This window comes from Borostomias antarcticus (assembly GCF_949987555.1).
Source record: "Borostomias antarcticus genome assembly, chromosome: 28".
Classification (NCBI taxonomy): domain Eukaryota; kingdom Metazoa; phylum Chordata; class Actinopteri; order Stomiiformes; family Stomiidae; genus Borostomias; species Borostomias antarcticus.
The window spans coordinates 1,762,347-1,781,945 of record NC_140261.1 but is presented as its reverse complement, the minus strand read 5'-3'; the positions used below and the strand labels follow the sequence as shown (position 1 = coordinate 1,781,945).

General features: G+C 44.1%; 1 protein-coding gene across 2 annotated transcripts; it reads left to right on the top strand.

The window, feature by feature from the left end:
- Positions 1-817: 817 nt before the first annotated feature.
- tapt1a (transmembrane anterior posterior transformation 1a) lies at positions 818-19,354 on the top strand. 2 transcript variants are annotated; one of them, XM_084459537.1, is made up of 15 exons: positions 818-1,015; positions 2,584-2,714; positions 4,859-4,977; positions 6,839-6,871; positions 9,798-9,960; positions 10,476-10,611; positions 11,053-11,150; positions 11,320-11,389; positions 12,039-12,119; positions 12,921-13,030; positions 14,203-14,262; positions 14,398-14,466; positions 14,927-15,003; positions 15,475-15,638; positions 17,173-19,354. In XM_084459537.1, exons 1-15 carry the CDS (start codon positions 829-831, stop codon positions 17,475-17,477), a joined length of 1,803 nt encoding a protein of 600 aa, XP_084315663.1. In that variant the 5' UTR covers positions 818-828; the 3' UTR covers positions 17,478-19,354. The 2 variants fall into 2 exon arrangements, with proteins under 2 accessions (XP_084315663.1, XP_084315664.1); XM_084459538.1 differs by lacking the exon at positions 6,839-6,871.
- Positions 19,355-19,599: the final 245 nt, after the last annotated feature.

Genomic DNA, 19,599 nt, shown 5'->3' with positions numbered 1-19,599 from the left:
ATACATTTGGATCTTTGTGTATTTATTTGTGCATTTGTAAGGAACCTAACACATTTCTGAATATGTTTGATCCTGGTATTATTAGTACTCTGCACAATGTGTACATTATATAGCAGAGATGTTTTGTGTCATATCTGATGTCTGGTATGTAATATGCTTTGCCATTATGTGTGCCAATAAACCGTGCTTACCAAATGGTCTGAATCACAATCTGAATATGCATAGGATGTGTTGTTAAAATGTCAGCTTTCATTGATCAGTGCTTTATGTAACCTTTTTCTAGACTAATTAATGAATCCATGTTGATACTACTGCACCTGCTGATACTTCCAACCTGAACATTGTATATCTATTATTTACTTTGAGCTGAAGGTGGGGAAAACAGTTTTACTGGGAACTGAAACCATTATTTTATAGGCCTTTGTCGCCATCATGTGGTTCACGGTAAAAACACACGACGGGATGCTTCAACTGTCACACACATTCAAATCAGTTAATAATTTACAACACAACATGTATTTCATTAGCCTAAATACGACTTTTGGCTTTTTAATATCGTGACTTATATTCTAATATAGACTACATACTGGATAAACATTTAAGTCAAGTCAGCACACAGTACAATTGTGAATATTGAACTATGCCTCTTTTCTAATCAATAGGATGCATCTCGTTTTATCCGCAGTGGGATCTTTGGAGTGGTCTCTGTCATTGTTTGTTTGTTTATTGTTGTTTATTTTCTGCACCCCGAGGCAGAACATGAACATGATGACGTAGCGTTGCTCCACACCAACAACAACGTCCGCTGGACCAGCAGGCAGACGGAAGATGGCGGACTCAGCGGGGACCGGGCTGTCAGAAGAGAAACTAGCCGAAATAGTGGATAGGAAGAGGGGGAATCGGTTGTGGGATGAAGCACGTAGGTCGGGTAAAGTCGGTATTACTCCAGATCTGCCTGAAACGTTGGGGTTTTACGATATAAACGCAGTGAGACGGGAGCAGCGTGATCACCCAGGTAGGTCTGTTAGCTGGGTCAAAGATCTCTCTTTATCACCCGGTCGCTAATGCTTGACATATTGCCGTGGTTCCTAGTTAGATAAGGTACAAAAGGTGACAGTGAATTAGATTATGTCTACATGGAAAGCCAGTTGTGTGTCATGGCAGCATACAGTCATGTTATGGTCGATAAACACGGATCAGACTCGACCTCGGAGGGACAGACCGAGCTGTCAACCTTGTTGTTCAACTTGCTTTTTCTTGTCTTGGTTTAGCTCACACAATCTCCTATCTACACACGGTGTCCTATCTACTGTTGATATAATAGTATGTGGGCTTATTGAAGACATATCTGCGTGTGTTTGTTATTGTGGCGCTTTGAAAGTGTTTGAACGCGTCTTGAAGCGCGTTTTCCACGCAAAGCGGAATAAAGACTCAACCCGCCGAGGCCACCGTAGCGCAATTTACAGTAAACAGGTTAATATTTCACCTGCTGATATCTAGATATAATCGATTTGCGACGAAGGATAGCCAGATATCTATTGAACCCACCCTAAAGTCGACTGATTCCGGGTTGGTAGTGTAATCGAGCCAAACCAAAAAGAAAAGTTGTGAAAATCAGTCCAAAATTATGGTCCCATTCCGTCAAAATAGGTATTGTCTTGGAGATGGACTTTGTGTTTAGATACATGATACATGAAATGTTTGACACGTTCTCAGTGTAGCAAGAGAACTGGGAAATAGTAAGACGACATGGGGTCATTTCGGGTAACGTCCTCCTTCCCCATGGAGCTCCTACTGGAGCATACTGGTGGTTATATGTTCTGCATACCACTGTCTGCATAGTACAACTCTACGGAAGAGCATTAGGGTCAACAACTGAGTTTATTACTTTTTTAAGCTTCTGAGTTTAAAGTCAGAATTTCTGAGAAAAAAGTCAGAAATGACTTCTGGATTAAAGTCAGAATTTCTGAGATTAAAGTCAGAATTTCTGAGATTAAAGTCAGAATTTCTGAGATTAAAGTCAGAAATAACTTCTGAGAAAAATGTCAGAATTTCTGACTTTAAACTCAGAAGTTAAAAAAAAAAAAAAAAAAACTCTGCTGTTGTCCCTAATGCTCTTCCGTAAAACTCTCTCTATCGTAGGTCTCTCTATTGTATTATTGTAATTGTAATATATCTATATATTTTGTTTGTTTGTTTATTTAAAACTGTATTTTACCAGGTTTTGATCAATGATCTCATTTGCTGTAGCTAGTAGAAGAATTCTCTATAAATATTTTTTTTCAAACAAAGAATTCATTTTTATGGAATCAAGCAACTATTGTGTCTCTATCTTTAAAGTGATTTTCAACTATTTTTAGTGGGTACTCCTCTACAAATTATACAACTTTTAGACAGTGTGAATATCCAGCACCTACATTCATAATCAAAAGAGTCATGTTCTTCTTTTTGCCCCTATTAAAATATGATAGGCTCGTAGAAAACATTTGAATGTTGACCCACAGATATTCACCCATTGTGATGATAACCGTGACATGACAATGACCTGTTGGACCACTGGGGTGACTGTTCATGTTGTTCCAGATCCATCGCTGGGGCGCTTCATGTGTGCAGAGCTAACCAGAGGCTACTTCCTGGAACACAACGAGGCAAAGTACACAGAGCGTAGAGAGAGAGTGTACACATTCATGCGCATTCCCAGAGAAGTGGAGAAGGTAACGTACAGTGTGTGGCCCTCAGAGATAGCCCTGTGAACTCTGAATCGCTTGTTCTCTCTCTCTCTCTCTCTCTCTCTCTCACATACACACTCTCCCTCTCTCTCTTTCTCCCTCCCTCCCTCCCTCTCTCTCTCTCTCTCTCTCTCACACACACACACTCTCTCCCTCTCTCTCTCCCCCCCCTCTCTCTCTCCCTCTCTCTCTCTCTCTCTCTCTCACACACACACACACACACACAGATACAGTATCAGCTCGTAAGCCACAAAGTCTTCTCTGAAACCAAAGGTGCCTGCACACTGTCCCAACCAACGCCAGCCAACACCAACGTTGGATTGGTGTTCCATGTTTGTTGGTGACTTGGCGTTGGTTGGATGGATTTTTTGTTGGTGAACATGCTGAATTTTAAACTTCCAACATGCTAACAACAGCTGTCTGACCACTTGAGATTGGGTGTTGGGAGTTTGTTGGTGTTGGTCAGGGGTGTGTGCAGGCACCATTATGACTTCTTATTAATAATGAAGTAATTTTTCACAGTAATAGTATGCTTTATGACAATTATGTGAATCGTCATGACAATTTTCATGATTTGTAACGTTGCTATGCTGTTGGAAGTTACATTTTCAGTATAGCCACTAGGGGGTAGTATTGTAACACATTTATTACAATGAAAACTGGGAATGAAACCTTGTCAAAAAGAATTGCAAAATTAACTTCCAGTACAAATTTGATGTGACTCCTCCGAACATAGGTAATGCAGAAGATGTGCATGTTTGCCTAGTTTATGTAATAATGTATCATGTTCAGGTCAAAGGCTATCTCTATTAACAACAAAATTTACATTTTCAACCATGTATACTGTACACATAAAATGGACCACAGAATTACAGTGTTATATTGCATTTGCCCCCGAAACCTACCCCCCGCTCTCTGCAGTGAGAGAGTTGAACAGTCAGTCATCATCACATAGGTTTCACATGGGTCTAATGAAACGCCTTAGCTCCAACCCTCATTGGTTAACCTGCACACTCCAGCTCTCAGGGATCTGAGGAATATGCATGCAAACAGACCATAATAACCCCCTGGACAGACAGACCATAATAACCCCCTAGTTTGAGTTCCACCATTGATACCTGAAAGCCCCTCCCCCTGGGCAAAGTCATAAATGATCGACCAATCAAAAAGCAGCTTTGTCACCCTCACCTCCCAGCCACTCCCCACTACTTCCTAGTAGGATTCAGGAAGTAGCAGCAGCAGCAGAAGCCCTGCTGTCTGTCAGAGAGGAGCACGTAAGACTAAAGGCACACGGGAACTGGCATACTTTTATGCTGCCTCTTCCCCCCTCAGAATGCCGGGTGTATCCCATGTTCTATGTGAGAAGGTATGTGTTCCAGGGTTCCATGTTCTATGTGAGAACGTATGTGTCCCAGGGTTCCATGTTCTATGTGAGAAGGTATGTGTTCCAGGGTTCCATGTTCTATGTGAGAAGGTATGTGTTCCAGGGTTCCATGTTCTATGTGAGAAGGTATGTGTTCCAGGGTTCCATGTTCTATCTGAGAAGGTATGTGTTCCAGGGTTCCATGTTCTATGTGAGAAGGTATGTGTTCCAGGGTCCCATGTTCTATGTGAGAAGGTATGTGTCCCAGGGTTCCATGTTCTATCTGAGAAGGTATGTGTTCCAGGGTTCCTTACTTGGGAGTGTCGTCCTCTTTTGAACCTTGACTCGGATGTTGATTTTCACACGTAATGTTATTACCTTTTCATCTTTTGTGTAGATTAGAAATGATAGCCTTTATTGAGATCTTTCAATAAGAGATGAAAGGGAGAAATAATTCAATTCTAGATTTTCTTTTGGGGGGGGGGGGTTTTCATGATTTCTTTGTCAATGGAATAAGTCTGCTGTGTGCTGGTGTTGACTGACTGGTGTTGACTGACTGGTGTTGACTGACAGTCAAGGAAAACAAACACAAAAGAAGGACTCACCTCTCTCCTGCTCCACCACTGGTTCTCCTTACAGCATAGTCTTGTGGAACCAGCAGGCACAGTCAATGTATATAAACTATATAATATAAACTCTTTACTGTAGACGTGGGTCTGAGCGGCCATCTTGTTTGACCGGCGGGGTGTTGTGCTGTACTTTGCAGCTCATGATCTTTGGCTTCTTCCTGTGTCTGGATGCCTTCCTGTACGTCTTCACCCTGCTGCCTCTCAGAGTCCTGCTGGCCCTGCTCCGAGTCCTCACCCTACCCTGCTGTGGCCTCAGGTGACCCCCACCCCCCCTCCACACACACACACACACACACACACACACACACACACACACACACACACACACACACACACACACACACACACACACACACATACATATCTTCATTCTAGAGTGATGATCACTGTGGATGTGTGTGCATGATTGATTATGACGTTACCAACGTATTTTGTTATCACACTTTAATCTGGAACATTCCTTCCACCTAATTCCTGGAATGATCGCTCTTGTATTCCCGGTGTAAATGACTACGCTGACTCTGTCAACGAGGATATGACTGATACAGTAGAGCTCCTCAAGACAACCAGCCACATAAGCTTGTGAATGTACAGTATTGGGCTCAGTATGTTCCTTATCTTAGTTGTGCAAAGGTCATCCTGTACTAAGCATGGTAGGGTACCCTCAAACAGTAGGTCACGCTGTACTAAGCATGGTAGGGTACTCTCAAACAGTAGGTCACGCTGTACTAAGCATGGTAGGGTACCCTCAAACAGTAGGTCACCCTTACTAAGCATGGTAGGGTACCCTCAAACAGTAGGTCACCCTGTATTAAGCATGGTAGGGTAGGTCCCCCTGTTCTAAGCATGGAAGGGTAGGTCACCCTGTAAGCATGGTAGGGTAGGTCACCCTGTAAGCATGGTAGGGTAGGTCACCCTGTACTAAGCATGGTAGGGTACCCTCAAACAGTAGGTCACGCTGTACTAAGCATGGTAGGGTAGGTCCCCCTGTAAGCATGGTAGGGTAGGTCACCCTGTACTAAGCATGGTAGGGTACCCTCAAACAGTAGGTCACCCTGTATTAAGCATGGTAGGGTAGGTCCCCCTGTTCTAAGCATGGAAGGGTAGGTCACCCTGTAAGCATGGTAGGGTAGGTCACCCTGTACTAAGCATGGTAGGGTAGGTCACCCTGTTCTAAGCATGGTAGGGTAGGTCACCCTGTATTAAGCATGGTAGGGTACCCTCAAACAGTAGGTCACCCTGTACTAAGCATGGAAGGGTAGGTCACCCTGTTCTAAGCATGGTAGGGTAGGTCATCCTGTACTCAGCATGGTAGGGTACCCTCAAACAGTAGGTCACCCTGTACTAAGCATGGTAGGGTACCCTCAAACAGTAGGTCACCCTTACTAAGCATGGTAGGGTACCCTCAAACAGTAGGTCACCCTGTATTAAGCATGGTAGGGTACCCTCAAACAGTAGGTCACCCTGTTCTAAGCATGGTAGGGTAGGGAACCCTGTTCTAAGCATGGTAGGGAACCCTCAAACAGCCATAAGCACAGTCAGAACAAGCTGAGCAGTCAAACTGAGTCTTAAGTCATGTTTTTGTCTTTGTCTTTTATTGTAAAAGGCGGTGAATTAATAACCTTTTACCTTCAGGCTCGCTTTCGGAGTGAGAACGAAAGGAAAGTGAGGTTGTTTTGAGCTTATGCATGATTGTTTTTGAACAGAGTGTAATCTCATCCCGCGGTTTTGAAGAACTGAAGCAACCAAGAGCCTTTCTCATTGTTAAGACAAAAGCGATACAGTGTGTACAGTATGGTCAATATACATGTACAGTATGGTCAATATACATGTACAGTATGGTCAATATACATGTACAGTATGGTCAATATACATGTACAGTATGGTCTATTTTCACACAGTGCAGCAGATGACGTTTTGAGGTCACCTAGTTTGAGTGGATCACACGGAAACTATAGCCTTACTTTACACTTATGTTCCGTTTGTGCCCTAATCACAAAAAACAAACCAAAAAACACAATGACACGACATCAAATCTACACTTGGGGAAGTCGACCATTTTTCCCACGGTACAACGTGGTCCTCTCTCGTCATTGTGTCCTTCTGTCCCTCTGCAGGGCACACGTATGCCCGTACTGCAGAAGAAGCAGGTACGCTTTCCCCACGCCCGCCCGACGCTTCGCCGTGCCACCACGTCCTGACTTGGGATTTCTCTCTCACAGCATCTCCATTGTGTGTGTTTAAATGTGTCACCGTGTGTCCCACGCTCCATCCATGCCAAAGCCACAGGGGGCCATTCCAGATCAATAGGGTTCTCTAGCAGCTACGCATCCCCGTGAAAGAGCTTATGTCCTTTCACTCTCCCATACTCTGACCACGGAGTGTGTGTGTGCGCGTGCGTGCGTATGGGTTTGTGTGTGAGTGAAGGGAAGAGCAGCTGATAGGCTCTGTGTACCAGCTCCACTACTTCCTGAAAGTCACTTGGCATCTTTATTTCCTGTCCTATATGATTGGATTAAGTGATTAATCAGGTGTGCGCTGGGTCTGCCGCACACCTGATCAATCACTTAATCCAATCATATAGGACAGGAAATAAAGATGCCAAGTGACTTTCAGGAAGTAGTGGAGCTGGTGCACAGAGCCTATTGGAGAACGGTGGCCTGCTTAGCGGAGGCCACTGTGTTAGCGCTAGCGTGTGGCGGCAGCTTGGCGCTATTCGCTGATAGGCGGCGCTCTAGCTGTGCACGGCTTGACAGGCTGTGACAGATGGCTTTGCTCTCAGCGCCTGGAGGTATGTGCTATCTCCCGAGATATCTCCCCCGTCACGCCCCATCGGCAGAGAGAACAGCGCCCCACACCACTGGGAGATAGCTTCATTCAAGTGTTTGTTCCTGACTAAGGAATGTTGGGTCTGTCCTTTTCCCCATGTTTCCGGAAGTTTTTTCCAATATATTTTCTTTGTTAAGTTATATTTTTTAATGCCTCTTCATAAATCTGTCAGAGCTTGAAATGCAGACTTTAAAAATATTAAAAGATAAATATTAAAATATATTAAAATATTAAAATATCAAAAAACAATTTACACCTCCAGGTCCTAGTCTAGCACCATCTGTTGGGTGCTAACGAGACGTAACTTGTTTCTGCTCCTGGACCGTCGGAACCTCGTCGTCGATTCGCCGATTTCGCCCTTTTATGTCCGTCCGCCCAGCGCCTGACTGACCTTTACCCCCCCCCCCCCCCCCAGAGCATCCAAATACACACAAACACATCTCTGTCTCCCTATCCCTGGCGCACACACACACACATTTCCACTCACTTAAACTCTTTCTCTCTCTCTCTCTCTCTCTCTCTCTCTCTCTCTCTCTCTCTCTCACACACACACACATACATACATACACACACATACACACACACATACACACACACACACACACACACACATACATACATACATACACTTTCTCACACAAACATTCACACTCAAACTCTCTCTCTCTCTCTCTCACATACTCACACTCATTCACACACACACACACACACACACACGATCTGTTGTTGGCGGGAGCGAGCTGTGGTCAGCTGGGGGAGCTATCAGATTCACCATCCTGACTGGTGTCTGTGCCAGGGGAGGGAGGGTGGCACAGAGCCTAGCGCACACACACCGGGCGGGGGGGGGGGGGGGGGGGGCACACTCTCTCAGACCGCCCTTTTCACTTCAGTATCCACACCAGGGGGGGTGTGAGGGGGTCACTCTCACATTCTGTCCTCAAAAGGAGAGCGTCACAGGCAGGGGGCGACGCACCGTTCCTATCCACTAGATGGAGCTAGAGCCGCCTGAGAAAATGATAAGTCCTTCTTCTTTTGGTGGTGAATGTAGAAGTGAAATCTGTCTGCCAACCCATATGGGAGATAGACAGACCTTCACAACACCCCAAAGGCAAAGATATATATATATCGTAGTTTCTCAGCTCAATGCTCGGATGCACACCAATTTAGAAGTGAGCAACACACTCGATTTGGACTTTCTCACACTTGGCGTCAGTTATTCACTTCCCCCAAAAGAGCTGGCAGACAGGCAGCTCCACCCCCACCCCAGTACTACTTTTTTTCCCATGGAAGGTAATGTGGTAACCTCTGTGTCTTCAGGAGTTATTTGGGGGGCGTTGATTGCGGAGGCGAGCTGAAACGACCGGGCCCCTGTAAGTGATTGTAGTGTAGAATGCTATTGGCTATGATTGTAGTCTTCTAGTCTGTGGTAGTGCTTGAGGCAGGACGTAGACCAGTTCTGTAGCCTAGGTGCGATGGTTCAACGCTTCATTCGATCCAGCCCACATTGCAGTGTTTACAGCATCTAGCATCACTGAAATTATATTCTGGGCTGCAATTGAATGCAATGGAATCTGTTCCATATAGTCGCATAGCAGTAGTTACACATGAATCATGTTGCTTCCCCATCCTACCCCTGTCCCAACCCCTCTGTCAGTGGATGTGGAGATACAAACCCTGTGAATGTGGAGATACAAGCCCTGTGGGTGTCAGTCCTTCCCTAACATGCTCTTAAGACACCTCCCCACGCCATCAGTAGCGGACGCTGCATAGGTTTTAAAGGCAGGACGTGTCATGTGCATGTTTTCATGTGTCTGATGTTGTTGGCGATTCCCTCAACATCATCAGTCAACCCTCATTCAACCCCATCTGGTCTGTCTGTCTGTTGTGTGTTCGAGTTTTGAATCCCGCCTTTGCATGTTCAATAAAGGCATCGGGGATTATAACGATAATACCAAAAGTGTTGCATACTTACCCTTCAGCATAACAAGGTTGAGTCAATCTACTGGCATTTAGGCAACTTTTTAGGTTCCGTTAAGCTTCTTACAGTATCTTCCTTATCTGATTGGCAGTTTGTCATGCATGAACTTGTCAAGGTCAACCCTTGTTGATCGTGATAGCCAGACGGGTAAAGGTACTATAGTATTATGATGTGTGTGTGTGTGTCTGTGTGTGCGTGCGTGTGTGTGTGTATGCGTGTATGTGTGTGTGTGTGTGCGTGTGTGTGCGTGTGTGTGTGTGTGTGTCCAGTGGCTCGCGGCTGCTGCAGTCGGCCCAGGTGTGTGACATCCTGAAGGGTCTGATCCTGGTGCTGTGTTACTCCATGATGAGCTACGTGGACTACTCCATGATGTACCACCTGATCCGGGGTCAGTCCGTCATCAAGCTCTACATCATCTACAACATGCTGGAGGTACAGTACTGGAGACTACATTACCCACAACTCTCATGGGAGCACAGCGCTTTTACTACGCCTCAGTACCATGAATAGGCTCTGTGCACCAGCTCCACTACTTCCTGAAAGTCACATCTTTATTTCCTGTCCTATATGATTGGATTAAGCGGCAGACCCAGCGCACACCTGATTAATCACTTAATCCAATCATATAGGACAGGAAATAAAGATGCAAAGTGACTTTCAGGAAGTAGTGGAGCTGGTGCACAGAGCCTATTCATGTTTTCTTCCTGGGAAGCAGCTAATACCATAGCTGTTGGCAAGGCAGGAAAGATTCTTTAAAAATATTGAATGTGGGCCAGTCTGAACTGGGCTAATATAGCACAGGGGCTTCAGTTGGGGGAAAAACAACAACTTTTTCTTAATGAGCTTTACAAAGGACAGGCGTCTACAGCTGCTGGTGCGTCTAGTGTGTATTCAAGTGGAAAGCCCACTTAACCTCAGAGCAGCCCCGGCGCCGTGTTCCCTCCTAGGTGGCTGACCGTCTGTTCTCGTCCTTCGGCCAAGACATCCTGGACGCCCTCTACTGGACGGCCACGGAGCCGCGGGAGAGGAAGAGAGACAGCATCGGAGTCATTCCTCACTTTCTCATGGCCGTCTTCTATGTCTGTATCCTTACCAAGGTTGTTATAGTTACCGAAAACGAACAACAACAAAAAAGAAAACTAGGTGTGGAAAAAAACGTTTTAGTTAATTGAAATACAAATTAAAACTAGGCTTTACTCTAAAACGATAACTAACTTAAATTGCATTGTGTGTTTACAAAACGAACTAAAATAAACAGAAATGATAGAGAAAATGTCTAGTTTTAGTCTCTTTCATTTCATACATAAGTCTAGTCCATACTACTCTTTTGGAGTAGATGTCTTCAAGGTGGGGGAGTGGCCCCCCCCCCCAGGGTATGTTCAGCTGACCGTCCCACTCTCTGTAGGGCCGAGGGCAGAGTAAACAGGAAGTGTTCTGGTATGTTCTCTGGTGTTCTCACCACTCTGGCATCGTTGTTGCTGGAGTTAAGTACAGTTTGTGATCTTTCCTGAGCCTCTGTCTCAGTCCTGCATGCCATTCTCATCATGGTCCAAGCCTCCACACTCAATGTGGCCTTCAACTCCCATAACAAGTCCCTGCTCACCATCATGATGTCCAACAATGTGAGTATACACACACACACACACACACACACACACACACACACACACACCCCACACTACACCACACCACAACCGAGTACTTTTACTTTCTTACCATCTAACTTGCAATCTAATGATTTAAAAGTGCTGAAGTCTCTTGATTTTCTTTGCTTTTTTGCCCCATGTGCAGTTTGTGGAGATTAAAGGAAGTGTGTTCAAGAAGTTTGAGAAGAACAACCTCTTTCAGATGTCAAATAGTGGTAAGTTAACAAAATGTGAATCACATGACTTGAATCGAATAGCCTTTTGTATTAGGTAGAGTTGCAAAATTCTGGGAATATTCAAAGTTGGAAACTTTCCATGGGAATTAACAGGAATTTATGGAAATTAATGGTTGTTGTTGATACCAACTGTTGATACCAACTGTATTTACCTTGTCATCAACGGACATAGATATAAACATTTTGTTTTGTCATAAGCAGACATGCAGGCAAACATTTGTAATACAAAATGCTGTCTCTAGTTTGAGCGGTAGCACAATAATGCTAGCACAATCAAACCAAATTTGCTAGCGTTCGAAGAAAACTCAATTATAAACACTCCCAACAAACGAATGGGTTCAACAATAGTTGGACTTCAAAATGATGGTATAAAAACTCAAATGAGCCACCAACACTGTCCTCATATTTGATTTGGGTGCACTGTGGAGTGTTTATGTGAGTTTTCTTTGAATGCTAGCCGTTTCTACTACATTGCGCTAGCATTAGCATGCCGCTAACGCCGGAACGAGAGACGGCACGGCATCAGCTGATAATGTTCTCCATCAATCAACAACATTATTATGTTGTAAATAAGGCTCTATGTCCAAAATTCTGAACTACCCTTCTAAGTGGTGCGTTCTCACCTCAGACATCAAGGAACGGTTCACCAACTATGTGCTGCTGCTCATCGTGTGTCTCCGGAACATGGAGCAGTTCTCCTGGAACCCAGGTAACCATGTTTCACACGCTGCTCTATACATGACAACCATGTTACTTACTTACTTACTTACTTACTTACTTACCTACTTACACACGCTGCTCTATACATGACAACCATGTTACACACACTGCTCTATACATGACAACCATGTCACACACACTGCTCTATACATGACAACCATGTCACACACACTGCTCTATACATGAAAACCATACACACTGCTCTGTACATGAAAACCATGTTACACACACTGCTGCTCTATACAACACAACCATTTTCCACACACTGCTCGGTACGTGAACGTTTCTAAAAGGCTGTGGTGAGTAAGATGCGTGTTGACGGGACGAGAGCGAGGCTACGGGGGTCTTGACAGCTCGGCCTGCTCTGTCCGTCCTCGTCACGTGTCAGTCTGCCCACCAGACAGATTAGGAGTGGCAGCGTCGGTCGTGATGTCATGCGCTAGCTACACGCGGTCGTGATGTCATGCGCTAGCTACACGCGACAGGACCTGTGTCATCACGATGCTATGCTAGTCAGACCTGTTCACTAAGACACCAGAGGCGTATTTCACAAAAGGGGTTGTGGGTTATTGTATAGTGTTCGCCAATACCTATTTAAGAGGACGTTTTTTATATGTCTTGTCAGTTCTTGTACTGTAGTAACAACTTTAGAATAGTTAAGAATTAAACTGAACTTGAGTTAGATGCTCTCATGGAAGTATAAAACCATATTATCCACTGAGGAGTTGATAATTAGCCTGACTTTACCCAGCAAGTAACATTTCTGATCGGTGTGTGTGTGTGTATCCAGACCACCTTTGGGTGCTCTTCCCAGACGTCTGCATGGTGATCGCCTCCGAAGTTGCCGTGGACGTTGTCAAGCACGCTTTCATCACCAAATTCAACGACATCACCGCAGACGTGAGCGATTTTCCTTCCCCACCCAAACAGATGTACCGTGTACAAGAAGCAAACAGTACTCACAGTTTAAAGGTACCCAATGTAGTTTTTGACCACTAGTATGCGCTCTAGAGCAAATTTGAGAAGGCGGTCCCCGAAAATCGCGTACTACGTCATTGCGTCAATACGCGGAGCACATAATAGTGACGTTTCACACATCTTTGTTGTTTTCAAAACATTAGCTAAATATCATTTTGCGAAGAAATTAAAAGGTAGGAAAGACATTCAAGTGATTCAACATGTTTGTTAGACTACAAGGAACCATATAATCGAGGAATTTCGAAAATAAACAAAGAACGGATTGTTTTGATTCCCGTTTCGTTGGGTACCTTTAAAGGCTAAGATTAAGGCTACAGTCATCATTTGAGAATTCGGGTTTTTCCGTTCCATTCCATTGCCACTGTATACACTCCATTCACAAATCTTGCATAGAAATTTAAACCTCAAATAATACCTTAATACCTCAAAACTGAGCTGAAATGTAATTTTCCTCAGCCTTGCGGAGAGGACACGGAAGAGACGGTCCGCTCCGTTCACCTCGGGGGGCGTTAGACTGCGCTCTGTCCTGGCGGGATTTCACGGTGGCTTAGGCAGCGAAAATAGTGTTTAGCCAGGGCACACACACACACACACACAAACACACACACACACAGAGGCTGTGTGCTTCTGTAGTGTGCTATGCCCCCCCCTCCGCCCCCTCCACACACACACACGTAGTCACGCACACACACGCACATCCCAGCATGCCCGTGGGACAGCGGACGTGAGTAACAACATCCTGGCCAGCTACCGTAGCCTAACCAACAACACCTCTTTCATGGCTTAGCTCCTACCACAACACCTCTTTCATGGCTTACCTCCTACCTCCTGCCTCCTACCTCCTACCACAACACACCACTCAGCCGTGATCATATGGCACAATGGCCAGGCAATCTTAATAATAATAATAAAACGTTATTTGTATAGCACCTTTCATATAAACAAATGCAGCTCAAAGTGCTTTACGACAAAGAGTCGACATGCACAGAGCGCATGCACAAAGTGCTTGTTGTCGTTAACTTGCCGAATGTTAAGGTCTCGTCGTATGAAACGATGCAACCATGTGACGTTTCTGTCTCCCTCCCCCCCTCCAGGTGTACAGTGAATACAGAGCCAGTCTGGCCTTCGACCTCGTCAGCAGCCGCCAGAAAAACGTAGGCTGCGCTCACCGCTGAAGAACACGGCCATCACGCCGGCCAGCGGCGGTACTGTAGGCCCACACCACGCTATGAGCAGCGGTGTTTTGTTCAGCAGGGTTTTAATTGAGGCCTTTTTCTTGACATCTTCAGGCTTGTACCGACTACAGTGACTCAGTGGCCCGGAGAATGGGCTTCATTCCCCTACCTCTGGCCGTGCTGGTAACAACAACTCAGTCCACCTTCAGCATACTGTAGTCCAACATAGTCCACTTTCAACATAGTCCAACATAGTCCACTTTCAACATAGTCCAACATAGTCCCCTTTCAACATAGTCCCCTTTCAACATAGTCCCCTTTCAACATAGTCCACTTTCAACATAGTCCACTTTCAACATAGTCCAACATAGTCCACTTTCCAACATAGTCAAGCATTGTCCACTTTTAACATAATCCACTTTCTGACTGATTCTGTACTGTTCAATCTTGACCTAAGATCCACTTCCTCACGAAGCTACAATTGTGTGTGTATGTAAAGGCCAAGCTCGTTGAACCCAATAGTAATTGGGACTTGGCCCATTGTAAGATATTGTTTAGATTATTGATCAGCACTGACCCTAAGAACGTTGCGCAATGCGTGTATATCTTGTGCGTTGACAAACGTCTTTGAATGTTTTACCAGTTGATCCGAGTGGTGATGACGTCGGTGAAGGTGCAGGGTGCGCTGTCGTACGTCTGCGTGTTTCTCTTCTACTTGGGGTAAGGCTGACATGAATAATCATGTCTGTATTCGTTTAAGTTACTGTACTCATGATCTTGATACTGCATGTTGGCTCTAGCATTCGATACTGCATGTTGTCTCAAAACTAATCTCTTCAAGAAGTACTACCAAGATCCTCCCTTTTAAGCGCCTATTGTATTTTACATTGCTATTCTTGCACTTTGCCTTCAGCACTAGATTATGCTCTTAGTCACTTGTTTTAGAAAGGAGATGCATTTGTGAGTTCTGGCAAGAAGTAGCATTGGCTTCTCCTACGTTAAATGCAATTATTGTAAGTCGCTTTGGAAAAAAGCGTCAGCTAAATGACTGTAATGTAATGAGTTGTGAACACACCTTAGGCCAAGAGGAAACGACAAACCTTTTTATTGGCGGAAGCACTGAAAAATTCCTTAGTCTGTGCCTTTTCTGTGCCTTTTCTATCTCATTTTGTTGTTTGCCTTCCTGTCCAGAATGGTGACTCTGAAGGTGTTGAACAGCATCGTGCTGCTGGGGAAGTCCTGCGTCTACGTGAAGAGAGCCAACATGGAGGACAAGCTGTTTGAGAAGCCCTCTGCCCCGACCCCAGGGAAGACCCCCGGCAGAACCGCCAAGAGCAGATGCCCTGCCCCCGCAGGTAGGGAGGGTGGGGAAATGGCAGCATTGAGTGTGATGAGGATCCAGTCCGAAACCAGGTTTACATACCGTACAGCCGCCATGGGACGCTAGTTTGATTATGTCCATCTTCCCGTGAGATTAGACGCGTTGACTTTCGAAAACGGCAGTTTAAGAACTTTCGTTTTTTCAATTTGGCAGTCACAAAACAATACAGTACAAATGTCATTCTTAAACTGTTTAAAACCATCCCAGCTGTTGTATGTGAACCCGGCTTCATGTATCTCATTTCAGTTAAACCCCCTGCAATTTATATTTTCATTTATATTATATTTAGTTTCCTCTCAGCCTAGCAGCTTAACGTTAGCTTCAAGCAAGCAGAGGCAGATTTCCAACACTAGTAATTGACCTCCTTGAGCCACACACACACACACACACACACACACACACACACACTATGCTTGACTGTAAAATACTGTCGCCTCTAAAATTGTGTGTTTGTGTACGCCAATCTCTCTAGCTACAGTAGCTTGGCAGACGCGGAGCTAAGCCGAGAGCATTAGAGCAGGACGCATCACAGCATGTCGTGTCACATGAAAGTTCACCCGCTCTGGTAGTTCTTTTTACAGAAGCCATTTCCAGAAAACCTCCGTATTATGTCTAGCTGCAGTGCGTGTAACGCTCAAACGTCAAGCTCACATTATACTGTATGTATCAGTCAGGAATTATTGAAGCCTGAATGACCGCCGTGGTTTCCTGATGAGCCCATCTGTACTGAACAGATGTGTAGTGTGTAACCTGGATAAATGGGTCAGTCTTGCCCTCTGTCTCAATAACTGCTCCATGCATTATTAGAACTTCTTTCTCACCACCTTCAATCATCTGAATTGCCGCACGTCTCTGTAAATCTCTCGACTTGGTGAGAGAGAGATACCGTGTAGCCTACTTGCACGTATCGGTAAATTGTTTTCCTCTATCTATTACTGGGCAGAGTGGCTCTATGGAAGCTTTTAATTTCTTCAATGAAGTATTGACATCTCAATTGTTTCTTGGCTACATCACTTATTCAGTGATGGGCGTCTTGGAAATGATTGCTTTATCCACTTTTTTTGTACTTTCAACCCTGGGTTTATTTTTCACAGCAGGGTGAAAGTAAGTCTATTTGCTTTGCTTTCCAAAAGCCCTTTGCAAGTAATAAGCACACACAAGCGCTTATGTTCATGGTCTCATGCTCTGTAATGGGATTTTCATGTGGATTTTGCAGTGGTTTCTCATGCCGCCATAGGTGATGGTTTTTATATGTAGAGCTTCGAATTTGTTTCGCCAAGACCATGTACTGTATGACTGTACTGTGGGACCGATGTCTCATTTGTCATCGTCTGTACAGGAATGCTAATCAGGGTTTCTACTGGTCATGGAATTTCTGGGATATCATGGAATTTTGAAACATCTATTCCAGACAAAAGGGGTTCAGTCAGGGGATTTCATCTTTTTTGTTTGTTGATATGTTATGTTTTGTGCATGAAAGTGTTACCAGTCTCTCTTCATCTCTTCAGATGAGCCTTGGGAGGAGCGGACCCCCACAACCCCTTGCACCACCTCCACCACCACCTCCTCCTCCTCAGTCACAAGCCAACCCACTCCAAGGGCAGACACATTGCCCAACACGCCCGCGCCTACCGCCCCGGCTGACCCCCCCAGCCCCGACCCTGACCCTAACCCAGACTCTCTCAGCTCCTCACCCTCCACTGGCGATAAGGAAGGGGTACAGGAGGAGGGTACAGAACTCAAGCACAGAACCCCCAAAAAGGACCTTCTTGAGATCGATCGCTTTACGATATGCGGAAACCGCATTGACTGATTACTCCCACTGACCTTCGACCCCCCCCCCCCCCGGTGATAACCACTCGAGAGGCAGCGAGCCAGGGCCACTTCAGCCTGGTTCTCATAGCTGTATAGCCAAACAAGCGGAAAGCAGAGTATTTATTTAAGTTTATACAGTATAGTAAGTTATTGTGGACTGGGACAAGTTGTTGTGTCACATTTGCCGTTTGTTTATTTGCCCTCCAAGTTCAGGGACTCACAGACACCTTCAGTTGGCCGATGAAGAGTGTGAAAGAGGAACTGTTATGTGTCCATGGCGACTCAGGCCTCTATATGAAGTGTGTGTGTGTCAGCATGTGCCCAGAGCTACCAGGGGTATGGAGATATACAGATCTACAGCCAGCAAAACAACAAGAGCAGGTAAGAGGTGATCCCGGCAGCATTTTTATGGTTTACAATGACAACATTTTTTTTTGAAGACAACACTACCATGTTAGAAGTCGTTCATTTAAGTTATATCGTTTATAAGAATTCATTTTTGGGTTATAAGAATTTGTTTTAAAAAATGTATTTTGTTATTGAAAAGAGTAATGAGTCTTCACTCACAGAGAGCGTTGCATTACGTTTTAACTCCATTTAGTGGCATGAAGGACATCGATAAAAAAGTGGCTTTTTGAAGTGCTTTACTGTATTTTACATACATGATTTCAATCTCACTCAGTTTGATTGAAATGTACTGTAGGTCATTTATTGACATGGTTGATGGCTCCATCTTCCACTACAACACTTCTGGTTCTGCTAAGGAGGCAAAAATCTGCTGCTGCACTCCCTGTTATTGGGGGGAGGGGGGGGTGACAATACTGTTTGCACTGATGTACCATATTGTCTTAAATGTGCTACACTTTACCAGTTGTGTAGCTGTTTCCCTGCATTCGACACTCATGCAATGTTTTAATGTTTACATCATTTGGATTTGGGAAGCAATATTGCCCAAAAACAAATGGTGTCATTCTTTCCCATACATTTTTAGCCTAATTCAGTTATCATCCCTGGAGTGAAGGTGTTTTTGCCATTAATTGTAGGCTAACAGTTTCTTTGCTAAAATATTTTACCAGTGACCAAAACCTTTATTATTCCCCTTTGATTTACAGTTCACTCCATATATCTGAATGTAATAGTGAACACAATATGTTGTATTTATCCTATTTTATATTTAAACACCGGGCCATAAAGTTGCAACTTCAATGCTTAGAAGTATATTTAATTTGTGTTGAGAGGAATTTAAGCCACTTTACTTAAGTCCAGTTAACAGACTGAGCAGAAATCAAGAAATGATGCGAATATAACATTGCACTTTGTGGCTCCTGCTGTTTACGAAAGGTTTTTTTCAAGCCAAACTTAACATTGCATGAGGATAACTACCAAGTTAACTATAACACAACTATGAGATCATGATAAATAGTATTTATTGTAAATAAAGGTGGTTAAATATACAGTAATACTCTTAACTATAAGAGCATACTGTTACAGGGTATTAACATTGGTATTTCCACTGGTTCTTTAGTGGCTTTGGTAGTTACTTCTGTAATGTTAAGTGTGGCTATTAGTCTTACTAATATGAGAATTATTTATGATCATGTTGTACACATACATATCTGATTTAGTTTGAAGACAGCTGTTTTAATGTTCATTGCCACTGTAAAAATACAGATTATAGTTCTATTTTTTGAGCTGCCAGTTGTAATAAATATTTGATAGTATTTTTGTGCATGGAAATTGTCTCCGCTGAACTCTGTCCAGGTTCCGTTTGTAAGGTGTTTTTCTTATGCAAGCATTTATGGAGAACTGTCCACTTAATTTCATCTTTTCGGTCCATAGATTAAACCTCACATTGATATGAAATGGCCCTCTTTTTAGGACGAAGAAAAAATAAAAGTTGTTTTATATACAGTAAGTGTGGTGGTCAAATGTGTGTTTTTGAAAGTGAATTGTAGCCTACACCTTTCTTTTTACCTGGGATTTTGTCTTCTATTACAAACTGTCAATTTGATTTGACTGTTGAATGCATATTGGAGGGGGGGGGTTACCTTGTTAATGTACTATTACTCCCACCAGCAATGACCTTACCTCCAACACAAGAGACACAGTGACTCAGACAG

What these genes read in the sequence shown, in the direction of transcription:
- tapt1a (XM_084459537.1), top strand. Translation starts at nt 829, where the DNA reads ATGGCGGACTCAGCGGGGACCGGGCTGTCAGAAGAGAAACTAGCCGAA. An exon ending in CTACCCTGCTGTGGCCTCAG is followed by an intron (nt 4,978 to 6,838) that starts GTGACCCCCACC and finishes GTCCCTCTGCAG; the next exon opens with GGCACACGTATGCCCGTACT. An exon ending in CCATCATGATGTCCAACAAT is followed by an intron (nt 11,151 to 11,319) that starts GTGAGTATACAC and finishes CCCCATGTGCAG; the next exon opens with TTTGTGGAGATTAAAGGAAG.